Source organism: Aspergillus sclerotioniger, assembly GCF_003184525.1.
Source record: "Aspergillus sclerotioniger CBS 115572 chromosome Unknown BO94scaffold_17, whole genome shotgun sequence".
Lineage (NCBI taxonomy): Eukaryota > Fungi > Ascomycota > Eurotiomycetes > Eurotiales > Aspergillaceae > Aspergillus > Aspergillus sclerotioniger.
In genome coordinates, this window is record NW_020291007.1 from 489,978 (window position 1) to 509,011 (window position 19,034).

The 19,034-nt window shown below is 52.1% G+C and overlaps 5 protein-coding genes across 5 annotated transcripts; 3 read left to right on the forward strand and 2 right to left on the reverse strand.

The window, feature by feature from the left end:
• Nucleotides 1-1,390: 1,390 nt before the first annotated feature.
• Nucleotides 1,391-2,066, forward strand: BO94DRAFT_108685 (uncharacterized protein). The gene has a single exon (XM_025605490.1). It carries the CDS (start codon nt 1,510-1,512, stop codon nt 1,903-1,905), a length of 396 nt encoding a protein of 131 aa, XP_025466558.1. The 5' UTR covers nt 1,391-1,509; the 3' UTR covers nt 1,906-2,066.
• A 3,256-nt stretch (nt 2,067-5,322) lies between these two features.
• On the reverse strand, nt 5,323-7,406 carry BO94DRAFT_494433 (amino acid permease). The gene is made up of 3 exons (XM_025609231.1): nt 6,979-7,406; nt 6,815-6,926; nt 5,323-6,762 (listed from the first exon to the last, which is right to left on the reverse strand). The coding sequence occupies exons 1-3, from the start codon at nt 7,232-7,234 to the stop codon at nt 5,427-5,429; spliced, it is 1,704 nt and encodes a 567-aa protein (XP_025466559.1). The 5' UTR covers nt 7,235-7,406; the 3' UTR covers nt 5,323-5,426.
• A 2,975-nt stretch (nt 7,407-10,381) lies between these two features.
• BO94DRAFT_494435 (putative disulfide isomerase) lies at nt 10,382-13,444 on the reverse strand. Its single transcript, XM_025609232.1, has 4 exons — nt 12,941-13,444; nt 12,799-12,880; nt 11,204-12,733; nt 10,382-11,144 (listed from the first exon to the last, which is right to left on the reverse strand). Exons 1-4 carry the CDS (start codon nt 13,162-13,164, stop codon nt 10,782-10,784), a joined length of 2,199 nt encoding a protein of 732 aa, XP_025466560.1. The 5' UTR covers nt 13,165-13,444; the 3' UTR covers nt 10,382-10,781.
• On the forward strand, nt 13,433-14,710 carry BO94DRAFT_518860 (complex I NDUFA5 subunit family protein). The gene is made up of 3 exons (XM_025610047.1): nt 13,433-14,222; nt 14,284-14,388; nt 14,447-14,710. The coding sequence occupies exons 1-3, from the start codon at nt 13,675-13,677 to the stop codon at nt 14,511-14,513; spliced, it is 720 nt and encodes a 239-aa protein (XP_025466561.1). The 5' UTR covers nt 13,433-13,674; the 3' UTR covers nt 14,514-14,710.
• A 244-nt stretch (nt 14,711-14,954) lies between these two features.
• BO94DRAFT_536220 (coatomer subunit beta') lies at nt 14,955-18,556 on the forward strand. The gene is made up of 6 exons (XM_025611963.1): nt 14,955-15,186; nt 15,296-15,358; nt 15,409-15,430; nt 15,482-15,513; nt 15,571-16,839; nt 16,896-18,556. Exons 1-6 carry the CDS (start codon nt 15,169-15,171, stop codon nt 18,084-18,086), a joined length of 2,595 nt encoding a protein of 864 aa, XP_025466562.1. The 5' UTR covers nt 14,955-15,168; the 3' UTR covers nt 18,087-18,556.
• Nucleotides 18,557-19,034: the final 478 nt, after the last annotated feature.

The window sequence follows — 19,034 nt, forward strand, 5'->3', positions numbered from 1 at the left end:
AATCACGATTCTTCATCAAAATGGGTCCTTGTTTAGGCTTCGAGTCCGCGGCTGTTCTCCACCAGGAGATTTTCGCTGGGAGCTTCTCCCGCTTCGATTGTGGACCTTGACCTCCTGCCGTAGGCGGGCGAGTGGAATCGCTGCAGTCGATGCTCCGTATTATATCCGACTATCTGATCTGACTATCCGGCAGGGGTCACAGCACCACCCGGTCCAATGCAGGTAAACATAAACTCAGGCTCAGCGAAGTGATATACTATACTTCCACGAAAGCGAATCGACGATGCATGACGGAATTCCGCGGATGAAAGATTCCGTCAATTGTAATGCGGAAGCCTATTTTGCCTTCTTGCCTGATGAGGCCTCGCTCTCGTGGCCACGGAGCGCTTCGGGAGCGCGAGAGGAGAAGGATGCCGTCATACACTGCCCGTACCATCCATACATACATACCGGGACGGGCTGGCTGGACGGAAGCGCGTTGGCCTCTGGAATCTGCCCTCCCCCCCCCGGCGGAATCTCCCATTGCCAACTGACACCAATACGAAGTGGTCCTATCACTATCGCGCTGGCATGTTTCTTGGAGATTCCGTACTATTATCGTTGAGGAATCGACTATATCGCTCAACCATCGTCCTCCCTTAGACCCGGTGGATTACGGTTCTGCAACATCTCGCCCGACTTGCCACTTACGCCGACGTTCCAAGGAACAGGCGCCCGCAGTTCTCGCGCCGGTCAGCATCCCAGCGATACGCCTTCCCCGACTAGGTAAGACCAGCATGATGCATCCAGTGGTAGCCTCCCGGTGCTACCCTGCACCTCGCCCAATGTGGCGGTCCGATCACGGCCGCCGGACTCCACCAGCGAAGCCGATGGCCCGCTCATGGAAACTTCTACGGAAGTGGCCAAGCAAGGCGGTGTGGGAGATCCAGGACCCAGTCGGACAGTGGCTGTCGTACGAGAGAATCCGCACTAGACGCTGTCGGTCCTTAGGCAGCGCATAGTCAGAGGTTAACACTTAACCGGGTGCTTAACGGGCATGGGTTAACGAGAAATTGTCCGACCGATCGCCGCCAGCTTGCTATCGTCTCAAAGCTTGGCTTCGCTTGTGAGACATTTACAGTGCTCTGCCTCCTGTACGGTGTCAGGCACGCAAGACGATTCGGGGAGCCATCTGGAGTATTCAGCTGCAATAGTAGCCCATACCCTACTCCATATGTTGTGTCGAATACCCCGTACTGACACGTACCTATATCGAATGGGGTGAAATTCCATATATAGATCCAGACACCGCCGTGTACTATCGACCCGAGTCTTTCAGCAAGCTACCATGTACATAGTATCTCTACTATGAACGACGTGGCAGGGATAAACAGGCACAATCAGCGTGGCTGGTCCGAGTCCAATCCCCAAACAGTGATAGCCAACAGACGCCGCGATAATAACATAATGATGATATAACAATAGAGCCTGACACGGACTAGTCCACACCACTAAAGTCCCTAGCCCTCAATGAAAAGCATCCCTACGGGCCTACAGAGAAGAAAAGAACTCAAAACGACCGCATGCAGATCCTCCCGCCGAATCCGGGACGGTCAGAGTCGGCCGGAAAGTTCCTCGGCACTTTTACCCTGCCAGGATGGTTTTTCCGGGCATGACCGGAGTAATGCCGAAGCCCAAGTCTGGATCGGCTCAGTTTCAGACCTCGCGTGCGAGCCAATCAACGCGGTATGGTTGGACGAGGCGAGAACGCCACCCACCTCATTCCACCTGATGCCAAGCAATGGACGCTCTTGCACTGGACTGTTGTTGTCGTTCGGTGTGTGCTGTGTGTGGCCTGAGCCTGCGCTCTTTCCCACCTATCTAGTAGTAGCGATGCGATGGACTTGGATCGCGTGGATGAAGTAATCATGATCATGTGCCTGAAATTTTGCCTGCCCTAGACTAGGTAGGTACCGAGGTACTAAGGACTGCCACTATGATACCTCTGCTACCTATCTAGATAGTACCTAGATAGGCTCCTAACCTGGGCAGTTTAGCTGGCACCATCATCAATCCTACCAGCCCATGCCCAAGTTGGCAGGAGCATAAGAACGCCTAGGATAGTTAATTGGGGTCTTATTGCAGATTCCAGCCTACGGAAATTGTTGGCGCTTGCACAGATTGCTCTGCTCGCCAGCCACCCAGACTAGGCAGGGACTATGCATCGTCGGGGAAGTCGTTCGATCGAATGATGTCCCCAGTCGGACATGGGGCACTGGTCGTCGATCCGAGTGTAGTCATCGAACCACGGTCTTGGATCCGACGAGGGCCCATGGCGATGCGATCGCATGTCCCTGTTGACTTTTGGATGATACGATGGCGGATCCTTGGAATGCTGGATGTATCTACCAGGGCCGCGTCATGTTGTTTCCGATTGTCTCGCCTCGCATATAGGATCCGGAGAGTGTGATATGTTCGACCGTCCGGAGGGCTACCCAGATCCGGAGCATTCAGGTGGCTATAGTACGAATGGGCCGATAATAAGATTAGAGTTCGTTGAGCGTAACGCCGTCACCACCACTCTTCAGATAGAGTATGTGGCTGCCTGAGGCGTGATCAGATAAATCACGAACCGCCCCAAATCTGCAGGGGTACCGAGTATGGAGTATGGAGGGACAGCTAGATACTACGGCGGACGGTCTACTACCTAGACAGTTACTACGTACTGACTACTGAGGACCGAGGGACTACTGTTTACCTTCTAACTGAGGGGGAGGGGAAGGTATCCATGATCGACGGAGACTCTGCCGGAAGAGCTCGTCTCCGACCCCGTCTCCGTCCCGCTCGGTGTCGTGTATAAGAATTTTGCCACCAGCGACAGCCACGCGGACCGGGCTTAGATAGATAGGCTTGGAATGGATTATGAGACCCTTCCAGAATAGGTATCTTCCACGGGCAACTGCCACTCCTGAATCCTGGTGGTATTTGATAGGTAAGCTTATTTCCAATCCTGCCACCATATCAATCCCAATAATAGGAACTTGTAATTGGGACGCTATCATCGCCGGGTGCCGGTGCATAATGCCGCATGATTGTTGAGAGGGGCAGGATGTAGCGAAAGCACGGAATAGCGCATCCACGGAACCTCGCCAAGTCTGCCAACCTCCTCAGTCCTCCCTCCCCTGTCAATTGTCAATCCTCAGCCAGGAGCCAACCCAACCCACGTAACTCGGTCAAGGACTCGTGCGCGGATAAGGAAGTGAGAGTATAACTCACACCAATATAAGGTTACCATAAGTAGTATGTATACAGTAATTTCGTAATGCGAGTCAATAATTCCTACACAGCCTACCCACTAACTTAACTAACCTCCTCATCCGACGGAATAATCCTTCATACCAAACAAATCGGTAGAACAGAGCAATCACACATGGACGATTTGCCGAGACACTGCCTACGGTAATCGGCGGTGAGTCTGCTTCCTTCCTTTCTCTACTTATCTACAGATACATCCATACATGAAACCAGTAATTGTCACTATACCTGAGTAGTCCTATCTATCTCCAAAGTATCAAGTACTACTCTCTGCATCGAACATGACAGGATGATCCAGTCGATAGTCCCAACAGCCCTACTGCCGTACCTGCAGGAGAAAATGACCCCTCCTTGCCCCATCCAGCCATTGTTACGATCCGACCGGATCAATTAGGTTAAGGCTTAAGCAGACGGAACCTCCGTAAGGGACAGGGGGAAGTCATTCGTTCGATCGGAGGGTGAGGTGGAGATGGTCGGGCGAGTGGGATGTGTGGATCGGTAGGGATTATGCTTGCTTGCTTGCTGTGCTATCTCTATCTATCTCTCTGTGACTGTCTCTGCTGTAGGAGGGGTACTATATAGATTCTTGTTAAGATTGTGTCTGTTTGTTGGTGGTGAGATCTGATATTTAGGGAGTATAAAATTCTAAGTCATAAAATACCATACCTGGCAGTACTCTTGCTTGGGCTTAACCATTCGATTATTCACTCGAGTACTACATACTAAATACTCATCCCTTCCCTATAGAACCCCCAAGTACTCCGTACACAGTAAATACTACCTATCTATAATTAAACCAACACCCTACCAAATCACCCAAATATCACATCCCAGCACCCAACAAAAATAACACAACCTATTAAATACTACCCCAACCCACCAACCAAGCATACTTACACACCTCCAAACCCCGAACCAATAGAATCCATACTACCTACATAGTACTTACTAGGTCCACGGTCCACGGTACTCCCAACTCCTCCTGCATATGACACATACCCATCCCCAACCCAAACACACACACCATCCAATCCTACCTACCTACCTACGCATCTGCACCTACCCTCCATACCTACCCATCCATTACTTATTTACGATATACATAAAAAAAAGTACTCAACCCACCTCACATGCACCGCCCCGTCCAGCCCACACCCCATGCAGCTTGCCTGCAGAGAAAAACCCCCTAACTCAGCCAATCAATCTCCATCCTTTCTGCAATGCAGCTGGTTTTGCATCGGGAGGTGGAAGGACTTCCCCGATGTACTTTAGTTATTTTTATTACTGTGGATGTGTGAGATGCACCTACTGTATGTAGGTAGGTATATGTGATGTATCTAGGCAGGTAGGTAGGTACTTTGGTTTGGATGGGGTGGTTTCATGTATGTATGTATGTGCAAGGATACTGCGTTGGTTAGTAAAGTGTTGGGGGTTGTTGTTATTGTCCGTGTATGTATGTATGTATGTGTGGGTGTGGACGGGGAAGCCGGGTCTACGTATTCCGGTTTGCGTACGGGGAACGGCGAACGGAGTATGGGGGGTGTAAGTGGTACCATGTACATATGCGATGTATATGTGCATGTGAGGTGTGGGTGGATGGGTGGGTTGGTGGTGTGATAGGTCGATTTGTTCTGCAGTTGTTTCGATGGGCTGGGGCTTGAAGAGAGGATGGATGGGGGGGTTGGATTGGGCTGATTCCTGTGTATCTATCTATTTGTAGAGTGAGGGTTGTTTGGGTGTAGTGAGGGAGGATGAGCTGGATTGGGGGGGAGAGGCGGGAGTGAAAGTAGAAGGAGTGAAGAGGGTTGAAGAGAAAGGTTGTGTTGGGTGATTGTGTTGGGGATTGATTGTGAGATATTGATGCATTTCTGGTATATAGGTTATTTCTCTGCTTGGGAGGTGGTCATGGTAGATGTGATACTGGGTGTAGGAATATAGTAGTAGAAATATCTTGTTAAAATGTAGGGTTGGAACACGTTGGTCGGGCTATATAGGTAATAGTCATCAATCCATAAATATAATGGCAGGGTCCAGCAAACTGCTGCCATTCGATTAAGTATTCACAAGGTACTATGTATATATGGCTATATCCAACTAAAACACAGCATTAAAAGCACAGCACACGGCCAAGACTACCTTGTAGACGCCTTGCTCGATGTATCTTGCCCTGCATCATCATCTCCGCCCACGCCGTCGATGCCGTCAATAACAGACGCCTCCTCCACAGTATGAATTGCATGCTCCACGTTCACCTTCGGTCCCTTGAACCATTTGTGTGCATCCACAAACCACCAGATAGTCACCCCCAGCATCGGTGCCCCCCAGACCAGACACGTCCAGTTCATCAGATCTGGCGTCAGATCAGACCCCGTGACGCTGGGCAGGCACAGCACGGGCACCATAAGAAGCACGAACGCCACACCCATTCCTCCGATCCATGGTCCGAAAGGGCCCAGATGCCATGGGCCCTTGCGGAATCGGTGTCCCACGAAGAACACCCGAATCGCGATGGGAACGGCGAAGGCGACGAATTGGGCGATACCTCCAATCGAGAACAACGCTCCAATGGCAACATCGCCAGCCAGGATTAGCAGACACATGAGGATTCCTAGAACGCCGTTGAGGATCACCGCGTTGACAGGGGTCTGGGTGCGCGAGTTGACCATCTTCCAGTATTTTGATAGAGGGAAGCAGTCATCTCGCGCGTAGGCGTACGTTACTCGTGATGCGGCCACCATGCAGCCTTGTCCCATGGAGAACCCGCTGATGATGGTCAGTGACAAAATGGCGAGGGCGGTCTTACGCGGCATGACCTGCAGCAAGTACGAGGCCCAGGGTTGGCCCAGATCCGAATTGATGACCGCATTGATATCAGTGACGGTGTAGGCGACGACGAGCTGCAGGAACCAACCCAACAGGCCTCCCACGCCGGAGGTCATCACAATCGCACGCGGCGAGGCGATATTGGCGTTGGAGCATTCCTCGCTCAGGTGGAAGGGCGAATCGTAGCCGGACATGGTCCAGATGACTCCGACAAAGGTCATCAGCACGGCAACGCCGTCGGGGAAGTCGGTGAGGTTGGTGATGGTACCCCAGACTTCCTTGGACGAGGTGAATTTGGGCTCGTTGGTAGTTCCGGCAGGGATGGCGATGAGGGCCACGATGAGGGCAAGCATGTTAAACGTTGAGCCCCACGAATTGACGCGCGCAACCCATATGGTGGGCATGCTGCTGATCGCCGTATGGATGACCATGACGAGCGTTGTCAGGAGGTAGACCTGCCAATTTGTCGGGACATAGTCCGGATTCTGTATCGACGCAGCGGCGAGAATCATTGCAGAGAGCGCATAGTCCACAGACGGCGCTGCGGTAATCTGCCCGATCCAATTGGACCAACCGGTAATCCACGCGGCAAAGGGCCCGTATTTTGGAGGGGCAAGAACTGCTGCAGCGTAGTAAAGCCCACCACTGGCAGAGGTCAGTTTCTTGCGCATATTGTGGGCGTTGGAATATCACCGACCTCGTAGGCATCGCAGAGCATAGCTCCGCCATGGACATTGCAATACATTGGATGAAGATCATCGCAATGATCCAGCCCCAGACCATACCGGCAGTCCCTGCATAGCCCATTCCTTTGTGGACGTCAGCCCTACCCGTCACGTCCATGGGTCCAGGAACAGCTACCGTAGTATATCGTGCTTGCAAACGATGGAAGCAGCCCCAACACCGAAAAACTAACGCAGAAAGTCGTCCACAGCGAGAACTCGCGCTTGAACTCTTGCTTATATCCCAGGGCCACAATCACCCTTTCGTCCGCGTCCATCTCATGGTCGACAAAGGGGATGTCGCCTTGCGGCAGGACGGTCGTGACGGGTTCATGGTCGATGTCGGTGTATACTGCTCCTTTGGGAATGACCTTGTGGCTGCTCGCACCAGACATGGTGGCAGCAGGATGCAAAAGGCAGTAGGCAGTAGGGATGGAGTGCGGCGGATCCCAAGAGGTAAGGGTAGCGGGGCGTCCAGTGGCGTGAAGGGAAAGAAAAAGCAAGCAAGACTATTATGCAGCACCCGTAAACTCAAGCTCACAACCTCATGAACTATTCCTGAATAGAATGATCTATGGTAGGGGAAACCCGCAGAGACAGTTGGGTAGAAGACAAGACATGTTGACTGCGCGGTAAACGGGGTCATGCGCTGGTACATATATGGGGTGGTTCGGAATATAAGACAGTCATCTTATCTGCACGGGGTTCATAGGATCCTGCAAGACGGGAGTACCGATAGCAACGGCACTGAGTAACATGTAGGTGGAACATGATAAACGCCTTCAAAAGTTAAGATGCCCTATCTAGCTGGGCACAAGGGAAGCGGGGATCAGACGCCGATACGCTTGGCAGCTGGTCACGATCTCACTGGATGGTCGGAAGGGAAGGAAACGGAATACTCGCCTGCAGCTAGCCAGCAGTACGAGGGGTCCGGTTCGCCAGGAAGGGGAATGAGATAGGGAGCAGCTCCTTGCTGGCCAGAGACTCGAAGCTTGACGTGCAGGCCATACTTGGCTGGGAAACTCTAGGCGGTTGAAACGAAGCAGAACTCGGGGAAGCTTTCAAATCGACGCTAAGGCGATGACCGAGAAGCTGGGGAATTCATCCAAATGGCTCATCGGGACATTGGTTGGCTATAGGTGCTGGTCTGGCGGATGATAAGCTCGAGCAGATATCAAGTTGCTGCCCACGGGTGGGAGATAAGACGAGCACTGGCGATGATCGGAAATAAGACCTAGTGGCCAAGAACCATTGGCTTGTTTCGAGCGAGTCGGTCGGAATTGATTTGCCAGGCTATACCTGCCCTTGTGAGAGTAGCGGGTTGGAGTATTCCTCTTCAAAGTTGTCGTGTTGCTACTCCGTACAGTGTGATACTATGATCCCGTTGTTGTTTCCTAGACAGAATACACCCCGCATCAGCACTCGCATACAACATGCATAGAGATCATGGTTTCCCACCCTGCACAACCACCATTGACTTACCTGTCTCTCATTGATCTATTTGAGGACAGTCCAGACCCCGAACGGATTGCCCATACGCTATGACAAACATTCCATTCTGAGCGCGGGTATCCATAATAGTAATAGCCTTGTCAACTATCCGGCATTGGGTTGTCAACGGAGCTCGAGGAATCGCCCTCACCGGATCATCCATAACCAGCCATTTGGAGACACGTGAGAGCACCGAGACAAGATATAGTACCGGAATTTAGAAGTAGATGCATCTGAACCATAAACTCCATGCTCAAATTCAAACCTTGCATCACAGCGAATCGTGAAGTCCGTCCTAATGTGACGCCGGAGGGCTGGACCTGTGCTGCCGAGCACATGAGTGGTTGCTGCACAAGCAGCTCATGTGTAGTAGTTGAACGCCACGTTCCGGTGGTCCCGTACCAGTGGTAGAGGTGTTAGATCTGCACTTGCCTTCGACTGTTTCTCGCCAAGTGGACGTTAAGAATCCTCCATGCCGGCGTAAAGCATTCCCTTGAGGATTTAAATGTATCTCCATTGCAATACCATGGGAGGGTGTATATGTAACGAAGATGTCGTAAAGTCTAGTCAAAGGCTGGGGAGAAGAGAAAGATGAACAGTCCCACCAAGGCGGGGACACTGTTATGACCCGACGCCGTTAAGGCATGTCTTCACTTATGTCTTGTTGACACCACACCCCTCACCATCGATTATTGGATCCCTGCTAAATACGGAGACACAGCGCCTATGGTTACTGAGGAATAGATGAAGCAGCCAGTATCTATGTGCTATCAGAAACTCATCGCTATTCTACACGTACAGCACCGTCTTTCTTCACCATCTATCCGATGTGGCATATCCATGTATGTGGAGTCTTGTAGATGGTCGGAAAAGCATATCCCATACGGCACCAGTTTAGAAGGGCTAGACTATAGTTAGCATCACAGTCCCCTGGATTCCTGCGGCAACCAGAACGGTATAGTTCAATAGCACTTACGTTGTCCTCAGGAGCGATCGTGCGGTCGAAGTACTCGTCGAGGAAGGGAACCTTCTGGAGGATGTCACGGCGGACACGGGGGATTTCGCCGAAGAAGAAGAGGGCGAAAGTACCAGCGGCGACACCGAAGGTGCTGGCAATGGTAGCGCTGTGTGCCCAAAGTTATAAGCATGCCTGCATGAAGCCAGAGGCGAGAGGTAACCGGCTGACAAAAGGGTGATACTTACTACTTGGTGGCAGTACCGGTGGTCAGGCCGTGCCAGTGAAGGGGAGTGTAGTACCTGATTTTATCCAGTCAGCGATGATCCTCCTTCACACTGTTTGCATCCCCGGTCTCAATTGGTGTTTTAACTAGCTGGATCTAGAGGTCCTATCGGAGGCAGATTATGTTGACAGCAGGCGATTCCATCAGCCCGCAATGCCAGACATTTATGAGCGAGAGCCCTGCCAGATTGACCCAATCCAAGCCAGCGCGGACACCTCATTCGAATTCCGTAGGTTGAGCAAAGACTATTATATCGGGGAGTCTCACTTGGGAGCGAAAGGGGAGCGGTAAGCAGCGGCGTTCTGGGCCGCGGCGCGGCGGAGAGTCTGAGAGAAAACCTATTCACAAGATGATGAGATTAGCACCAATACACTTCTTCCCAACCATGCCCATGCCCTTGTCATATGGAAAGCGGTTGCCGACGCGATTGAACAGAGTACAAGGCCTGAGAAACCGGACGGGATGCCAGCATGATGATACTAGGCAAAAGAGCTCTGGAAAAATACACACCATATTGTCTGAGTCTTAAGAAGCACGTCCGGCAACGACAATTGCTCCAGCAAACGATGACGGCAGCTACACTGGGGAGTCTGAGGCAGTCGACGAAAACCGGGAGACTCCGCGACGTTGAGTGCTTGCGGCTTCCGACAGCCAATCAGCGACTGGCAATTGATACCCACGTGACTTGACCCGTGGTCGAATAAGATGCCGCGTATTTCCACTTCTCATGCCATCACCTAATCAGACAACTTAGTATACGGAGGGATACTGGAAGGCAGATAACAAGCAGCAACGCAAACTCCCATGGAACCGAGAATTAAGCTACTGCTATATCATACAATCAGCGTAGTGTTTCTGATAAAGTTCATCAGTAGCAGTTGGACTACAGTAGTAAAGCCGACAGTAACCCGCAATGCAAGCTTGCGAGTCCAAGCCCTAAGAAAGTACCGACACGTTAAGCACACTTTTTTCTCTTCTGCGTATGGTTGACAGGGGAGAATGGAAGGATCAAAGTAGATTGTGTACAGCAAGGCCTGTTTCTAACACCACTCGAAAGAGGAAAACAGAAGAAAGGATAAGAGAGAGCCGTCGTATCAAGAAACCAGACTCTGGTGAATGTAAAACAAACCAATAAAAGTTGAAGATAGACACGAAATTAGGGGCGAGGAAGAAATATAAATGATGTAACTGTACAATACCCCTAACAGACTCAATCTACCTTGCCCGTCGAACCACCATTCAGAAGACCTTCCTTTCCATCAAGATTGAAGAAACCACCGCCAGTGTTACCAGTGACGCCGAGAATGCCGCCACGGCCCCCACGTCTAGCAGCTCTTCCCCGGGCCAGGAATGTGGCTCCAGCAACCGAGAGGGTCAGTAGGATGAAGAAAATTATCGGGTGACCACTGATGAAAGACCGAGTGAAGAAGAAGACAGACTCGAAGGTACCCACGGTGGACTTCGGTGTAAGCTTCGGTGGGTTTGCGATGACCAAGGGAATGGTCTCAAGGATAGAAGTCCGGGAGGCCATGATGGATGCCCCGCTGGAAGACGTATCCCAATAGCGTCGGTTCTATAGAGGTCAGCTTCAAAAACTCACCAGGTGATACTCAGCCTTCTGCAGTCACTTACATCTTGGTCATTGATAATCACGCGTTCGCCATTCTCGACATCGATACCATAAGTGGTTCTCAGCCACCGCTCCCAGAAATCACCATCGATCCAAGCGAAACCGACCTGTTTCTTGTCATCTTCACGGATGGTGATGCGCATGTTCTTGGCTGCACGTAGGGCACGCTGGTCGTTACGGTCTTCGGCCTCCTCGATCCGCAGCTGCTTGGCATCGCGCAGCTCTGCACGCTCCAACTGGAACAGCTGCGTCTGCTTGTCCATCCATTCGAGGGCAGCATTCTTGAGCTCCCTCTTGGATTGCAAAAACTCATCTGAGTGCTTTCGACTCAGAATACCAAGAACCACGTACTTGCCGTCCATGATCTCCTGTGCGTTGGAGGCGGTGAGTTCGGGAACAATGGGCAGCCACACAGTGCGCATCCAGTTCAGAATCTGGCGAAAGTCTCGCATGTCCTTCGGAGCAAGCGCATTATAGTAACTGGGACGGCTATCCCGGGACACAAGAAGGCGTGGCCAGGTCGAGATCTTGAACCTTTCAGCAAGAGCAGCGCTGTTCGTTTTGACAAGCCTAGCATGGCCGACCAAGCTAAGGGTCAGACGCTCCAGAGCTTCAAAGTCTTCCGAGGTGGTCGCGTGATCATAAAAGTACAGGAAGATGACGTCTTCTTTCTCTTCCAACTCCTTGAAAGTGGTGGCATCGACATCCTGAACACCGGATCCCACATCAACAGCCGTCTTGGCATAGCTGATTAGATCTCCGAGGCCACGCAGACCAGTATATTCAACTCTTTCACCGCCACGGAAGAAATACATCGTCGGGAAGGCGCTAACTCGGGCATCTTTGCAAAGCCGGGATTCCACATCACAGTTCACCTCTCCAACGTTGAGAACACCTTGCATCTCCTTGGCCATTTCCCTCCAGTTAGGAGCCAATGCCTGACAGTGGTGGCACCATGGCGCATAGAACTTGATGAACCAAGGGTCTCGAGTGGTAGTGACAAGCTTCTGGAAGCTTTCCGCGGTGAGGGGGACAGAAATACCCTGAGGGTTTGCGGGGGCCGGCTTCGCTTTGGGCTTAGATTTGGATGACGTCTTATCAGCGGGTTCATCTTCGACGGTCAGTTGCGCAGCCTGCTCGTTGTGTTTCTCTCCAGCCTTGGCACCCGCCTCACGATCCTTATCCTTAGCAACAGGGGTGTCCGGCTCAGCCTTGGTATCCACCCCCTTGTCGCCCGGCTTGGGAAGATTCAGGCCTTGCGCAGGCCGAGACCCAGGCTTGATCTGCTCCAGCTTGTCCTCAACATATTCGCTGAGCCCTTCCATACTTTTCTTTCCAGTGTACTGCTCAACCAGTTCACCGTTGTGGTATAGGGCAAACGTGGGGAAATACTTGACGTCAAGTTTCCGGCAGAGATCGCCATGCGCAAGACAGTTCATCTCCGCAAAGTGGAAGTTATAGAAGCCATGGAAAGAGTTCAAGGAATCGGTATCGGGCGACTTGGACGATGACGAAGACAAAGGGTTGGAAGTCTAGTGGACGTCAGGCAAGGTTAATGACGAACAACTCTCGTACTCTATGGTAGAAGCCGACTCACGTAGTAATATTCATACAAGGTCTGCCATGTAGGAGCGATCTTTTGGCAGTGCGGGCATGATGGAGAGTATTGTTTCACAAACCTGGTTACTTGTCAGCTTTCGGGGGAGGATTTAGGAAAATGATACGAAGAGAATGCTTACCAGTAACCGTCCTTGACCGTTTCCTCAAAGTTATCAGGTCCCAAGGCCTTAATCGGCGGAACCTCGATGCCATTGAAGGTGGTTGACTGTAACTCCGACTTCGCGTCGGAAGGCCCGTCTCTCTTTACGAGGTGATGGCTCGGAGAGACATCATTAGATGGGGCGGCTAAGGTCGGAATAGAGACGAGAGAGAGAAGGGACCACGCCAGCAAAGAAACCCTCATGCTGGCTGCAGTGCAAGGTCTGGAACCTTGAATGTATAACTAAAAGAAAGACGGTTGAATGGGGAAAGGAGCCGTCGAATAAGTCAGGAGCGGGCGTCACAGGTGGCACATTGGACTAACGACGGTCTAGAATCGCCCAGAGACGCGCTGAAAGAGCCCCTTGGTGGAGAGATCAGCCAGTCGGTTGCTTAGAAGATGAACCGGGCGCAGAGACTGCTGCGGAGAGATCCGCAGGCCCTCAAAGTGCAGGAAGGACAAACGTGTGGGAGAGAAGGAGATGCCACCCCTACAGGGACGATAAGCCGGCCAGGTGGTGGAGGCACTCAAGGAACCGCAGAGGACCGGCGCAACGGTTTCTCCGGGACCCGACGGGACCTCAACCCTTCGCGCATTCATCCCGATCGAGTGTGCTATCCTGACGACCGACGAGCTGATCCGTCCCCGCTTACCGTCTGCCATTGGGTTTGTCACCACTGGTCCTTTCGCCCAATCACACATCCTCCGATCATAATGAGGTCTACATTCAGGTTGCTGGCCAACGTCAAGCCGGCTCGGTACTTGGAGCCTTTCGCTCCCACCGGCTTGACCGGCCTCGTCACTCACCCTAGCCCTCGCCCGACCCTGATCTTCCTTTACACATCCACCCTGGAGAAGCTGAAGGCTTTCCCCGAGTCTTCCGTCTACCGCCAGTCTACCGAGGCTTTGACCCGCCACCGCCTACAGATCGTCGAGTCTACGAAGCCGCCCGGATTCGATGCTTGGTTAGAGCGTGCGAAGAAGGCCGTGGCTGCTGAACCCGAGCGCTTCGCTTCTCTTCGCCGTTCCGACGGTTCATATGCGGCCTTTCAGCGGGATGATGGATCCGACAACCCTCGTGGTGAGGAATGGGATGGAGAGAGCATCGAGCCGACCTCTGAGGGTCCTGCTCGCACAGCGGAGGAAGAAGCCCGGTGGCACCAGGCCATTGAGGAATCTACTAAGCCCGGGGCCGATGCAGCAGCAGATTTCTATCTTAACGATATGAAGTGGGAGAATGAACCCGCCCTGGAGGCTGAGCAGTATGTGGCAGCATCCCTTATATATCGCGTTGCTGTGGCGGTGTTGACAGTTTACTTTTAGGGTTGCCGAAATCGAGAAACAGATTGGCGCTGGCCTCATCGAGGAGGTTATCCAAGTTGCAGAGGGCGAGTTGAAGGTCGTTGACGAGCTGTACAAGTCTGGAGCGTAAGTTGACTGATTGATATGCTTGATGATATAGACAGAGATGCTAACATTTGCTCAGGTGGGAGGAGCTCGAGGAGAAGGCCAGACCTGGCCAGTGGTCCTACTTTGAGCGCCAGACAGAGTAAGCATAGAATGTTGCTCTCATGAATGGAGGATTTGAAACTAGATCCCGACCCGCCTGTAATTATTAGTTCATGTGTGAAACAAAAATGGTTGTCAACCTTAGGCCAACAATTTTCATGACGGTTTATCACTTTACCTGCAGCAATGATCGTGATATCTGCTTGCATGGATCCCGTGGGAGCTACGGACCTGGCACGACAGATGGATGAGATACGTGGAATGCTTCGTATAAACCCCCCTCCCCATAACACGTATGGCTTCCACATCCACGGAACTTCTGTACTGTCCCATTGTGAATCCATCCTTCGCCCCATGTATCTATGGTGGACATCGCATCGAGTGCTGAGACCAGCTGGGATGTATGGAATCAGAAGCGTAGGCGGTGAGCCCCATGTGGCTAGCCGATTGCAGATAGCTGGCGGGATTCCGTCTCCTTGTGGACACATCGCTGCCAGTCCCTGAACATCTGCATTGACCTTGCTGGCCATTCCGGTCAGGGACTTTCCTTCTTCTCTCTGCGATCTTATCCAGCCTCTCCTCGGGAATCCTTTCCATACACGGGTGGCTGTTTGAGCGGCTCGTGGCCTGGTTTCCCCTCCTTCTCATTGCCCGTTCTCCGACGCCGCACATAGTCGCGACTCTCCTTCCCCACACAACATGAAATTGGATGTCAAGGTACGAGCTGTGTTGCGGAGATAAGGTGCCCCTGCTCGGTGAGGGGCTGTAGTTGGGGATATATACCTGCGAACAATGACAAGATGCTGATTGTTGCTGTGTCCTACAGAGACAGCTGTTCGCCCGCTCGGAGCGGGTGAAGGGCATTGATTTCCATCCCACAGAGCCATGGGTGAGTACCCAATCGTCCCCGGTTCGTTGATTGATACTAATCTGTCATAGATTCTCACGACGTTATATAGCGGTGCGTTGAGGATTTGAGCCATCGGGTTGAATGCGCTAATTGGACACACAGGTCATGTATACATCTGGTCTTATGAGACCCAGGTGAGCTGTCCAGAGACAAACCAACCATGATACACTGCTAATCACTAATATATCTAGTCAATTATCAAAACATTCGAACTCACTGATGTTCCTGTACGAGCCGGTCGGTTTATCGCTCGCAAAAACTGGATCGTCTGCGGATCCGACGACTTCCAACTTCGCGTCTACAATTACAATACCTCCGAGAAGATCGCCTCGTTTGAGGCTCACCCAGATTACATTCGTTCTATTGCAGTGCACCCCACTCAACCCTTCGTTCTTACAGCGTCCGATGATATGACGATCAAGCTCTGGGACTGGGAGAAGGGCTGGAAGTGTGTCCAGGTGTACGAAGGCCATAGTCACTATGTGATGGGACTATCGATCAACCCTAAAGATACGAACACCTTCGCATCTGCTTGCTTGGACCGCACCGTCAAGATCTGGAGTCTTGGCTCACCGCACGCCAACTTCACCCTGGAGGCCCATGAAACTAAGGGCGTGAACCATGTCGACTACTATCCCCAAGCGGATAAGCCATACCTTCTCACGACATCAGATGACAGGACTGTCAAGATCTGGGATTACACGACGAAGGCGCTTATTGCAACCCTGGAAGGACATACGAGTAACGTTTCGTTTGCCTGTTATCACCCGGAATTGCCGGTTATCATCTCTGGATCGGAGGATGGAACCATCAAGATCTGGCATGCGAATACATACCGGTTGGAGCAGTCGCTAAGCTACGGTTTGGAACGCGCCTGGTGTATCGCCTATCAGCGTGGCAGGCAGGGGGTTGCGATGGGTTTCGACGATGGTGCGGTGGTTGTGAAGATGGGCCGGGAGGAGCCGGCCGTTTCAATGGACGGATCTGGCAAGGTCATTTGGGCCAGACACAACGAGGTTGTCTCTACTGTCATCAAGGGTGGTGATGCTAGCATCAAGGATGGAGCTCCACTGTCTTTGCCCACTAAGGAGTTGGGATCTTGTGAGGTCTATCCCCAGACGTTGTCTCACTCCCCCAACGGGCGTTTCGTTTCGGTATGTGGTGATGGCGAGTATATCATCTACACTGCCCTTGCCTGGAGGAACAAAGCTTTTGGACAGGCGTTGGACTTCGCATGGGGTTCCAAGGACAACAGCAACGACTACGCTATTAGAGAGTCCACCACCAGCGTCAAGATCTTCAAGAACTTCAAGGAAGTGAGCGGTGGCCTGGACGTTGGCTTCCAAGCCGAGGGGCTTACCGATGGTGTGCTTCTTGGTGTTAAGGGACAAGGAGGTATTGGCATGTTCGACTGGGAGACAGGTAACTTGGTCCGACGCATTGAAGTCGACCCGAAGGCCGTAAGTGTGCCCATCCACGGCGAAACCAGGTGGCTTCTCGCTAACAAACCGAACAGGTCTACTGGTCCGAGTCTGGCGAGCTGGTAACCCTTGCCTGTGAGGATACTTTCTACGTTCTTCGCTTTTCCAGGGAGAACTACATCAATGGTCTCAACGCTGGTGAGGCCGATGAGGATGGTGTGGAGTCCGCTTTCGAGGTTGTCACCGACATCAACGAGTCCGTTCGGACAGGTCAATGGGTTGGAGACTGCTTCATCTACACTAATTCGACGAACCGCCTGAACTACCTCGTCGGCGACCAGACCTACACCATCTCCCACTTTGACCAGGGGACGTATGTCCTGGGTTACCTGCCCCGCGATGGCAGAGTCTACCTGGCTGACAAGGACGTCAACGTCGTATCTTTCGGCCTCTCTCTCAGCATGGTCGAATATCAGACCGTGGTTCTGCGTGGAGACATGGACATGGCGGCTGAGCTGCTCAAGGATGTCCCCCAGGATCAGATGAACAAGGTTGCGCGATTCCTTGAAGGCCAGGGTTATAAAGAAATGGCCCTCGAGGTGGCGACTGACCAGGAGCACCGGTTCGAGCTGGCACTCGGGCTCAACAACCTCGACATCGCCCTGGAGATTGCCCGCGAAGCCAATGTCGAGCACAAGTGGAAGATTGTCGGAGATGCCGCCCTGGCAGGATGGAACCTGGCCCTGGCCCAGGAATGCTTCACCAACGCCAAGGATGTTGGCTCGCTCCTCCTTCTGCAGACCGCCAGCGGTAACAAGGATGGTCTGCGCCAGCTGGCCGAGCAAGCCTCGGAATCCGGTCTCCACAACGTCGCCTTTTCCACCTTCTGGTCCATGGGCGATATCGACGGTTGCATCGATCTCCTAGTGCGTACCAACCGTCTGGCGGAATCTGTCCTCTTTGCACAGACCTACAAGCCTTCCCGTGCCCCTGCACTCGTCGCGCAATGGAAGGAGTCTTTAGAGGGCTCCGGAAAAACCAAGATTGCCCGTCTCATTGGTATTCCTCCGGGTTGCCCTGACATCGCCGCGGACGATGACCTCTTCCCAGAGTGGGATGAGTATATCCGTCTCGAGAAGGAAGGAGTGGTGGTCCCTGAGCCTCCGTCATTAGAGTCCCTGATTGATGTAAATGCGGATGAGGAAGATGCCGAGTCGGCAGCCAATGGCGACGAGCCTGAGGAGGAGGTCGAGGAAGCTGAGGAGGCCGAGGAGACCGAAGCGTGATCAAAGTGAAAGAGCTGACGTGATGTGATTGAAGTGGAGGCTTTCATTAATTCTGCAGGAGTGAAGAGGAAAATCATTTCGTGTATTGTTGGCACGGTTCTCAACCTGGCTTGCTTGGGGTACCTATCTATCTCCTTACATAACTTTATCTTCTAGAACTGTTTGCGTTATTCTTCTTCTACATTGCTCGTCTGTTATGATTCAATCTTATGTTTTTTTTTTCTTGACCCAGCTTTTGAGACTCCTTGAACACTTTGATCTGTATCTTTTTTCCAGTTCTCTCGACCTGTAACTATCACCCTGTTTGAACGATTTGAAGTGATGATCATCCAAGCACTCTCCTATTCCTTCAGACAGTTTAACGAGTCCCCGCACGAGATGGTTGGAATGTGTACAGTTATAGTCTCCATGAGAAAGAGTGATTCAGATGTAGATAATTCCATTGTCTATGAGCCAGCCATGTCAATCAACACCCTTACCATCAACTGCCTGAAGCCGTCCCAGCGCGCGCAGAAGCACCCACGAAATGTGAACAGTAACATAAAGGAAACAGCTAAGTAAAAGGTCTAAATCAGGACCGCTCAAATGTGTACTTTGATATGTAAATCGACCCAAATGGATTCAGCTTCCCCAGAAGCAATCCGTGTTCCGCCGAAGCAGGGGAGGATCGGACAGCAGATCAGAAACAGGACGGACGGACCGGTTCCCCAGGCATTTGGAGGCCATAAGCAGACTCTGCTGGATGCGTGCCATCATCCTAACCTTCGGAGATCGAAGCAAATCACTGGTGCAAGCCCGAGACAAATTGGTAAATGACACGGCAGTCAAAAAGAGGTGGTAATGACAGGATATGAGAAATGCACGAAAGGGACCTGCCTCATTGTACCTCAGATGCAAAACAAGGTAGAAAAACACAAGCGCTCAGCCGAGATCACCGCCACAGAGAAC

Bases quoted from the DNA above. Each gene is read 5' to 3' on its own strand.
- BO94DRAFT_494435 (XM_025609232.1), bottom strand. From the start codon at position 13,164: ATGAGGGTTTCTTTGCTGGCGTGGTCCCTTCTCTCTCTCGTCTCTATT. The intron at 12,881-12,940 runs GTAAGCATTCTC...ACAAGTAACCAG, and splicing joins ACGGTCAAGGACGGTTACTG to GTTTGTGAAACAATACTCTC. The intron at 12,734-12,798 runs GTGAGTCGGCTT...GACGTCCACTAG, and splicing joins CCTTGTATGAATATTACTAC to ACTTCCAACCCTTTGTCTTC.
- BO94DRAFT_108685 (XM_025605490.1), top strand. From the start codon at position 1,510: ATGAAAAGCATCCCTACGGGCCTACAGAGAAGAAAAGAACTCAAAACG.
- BO94DRAFT_494433 (XM_025609231.1), bottom strand. From the start codon at position 7,234: ATGTCTGGTGCGAGCAGCCACAAGGTCATTCCCAAAGGAGCAGTATAC. The intron at 6,927-6,978 runs GTAGCTGTTCCT...ACGTCCACAAAG, and splicing joins TGCAAGCACGATATACTACG to GAATGGGCTATGCAGGGACT. The intron at 6,763-6,814 runs GTCGGTGATATT...GACCTCTGCCAG, and splicing joins TGCTCTGCGATGCCTACGAG to TGGTGGGCTTTACTACGCTG.
- BO94DRAFT_536220 (XM_025611963.1), top strand. The intron at 15,359-15,408 runs GTGAGTACCCAA...AATCTGTCATAG, and splicing joins TCCATCCCACAGAGCCATGG to ATTCTCACGACGTTATATAG. The intron at 16,840-16,895 runs GTAAGTGTGCCC...CAAACCGAACAG, and splicing joins TTGAAGTCGACCCGAAGGCC to GTCTACTGGTCCGAGTCTGG.
- BO94DRAFT_518860 (XM_025610047.1), top strand. From the start codon at position 13,675: ATGAGGTCTACATTCAGGTTGCTGGCCAACGTCAAGCCGGCTCGGTAC. The intron at 14,223-14,283 runs GTATGTGGCAGC...GTTTACTTTTAG, and splicing joins CCCGCCCTGGAGGCTGAGCA to GGTTGCCGAAATCGAGAAAC. The intron at 14,389-14,446 runs GTAAGTTGACTG...ACATTTGCTCAG, and splicing joins GAGCTGTACAAGTCTGGAGC to GTGGGAGGAGCTCGAGGAGA.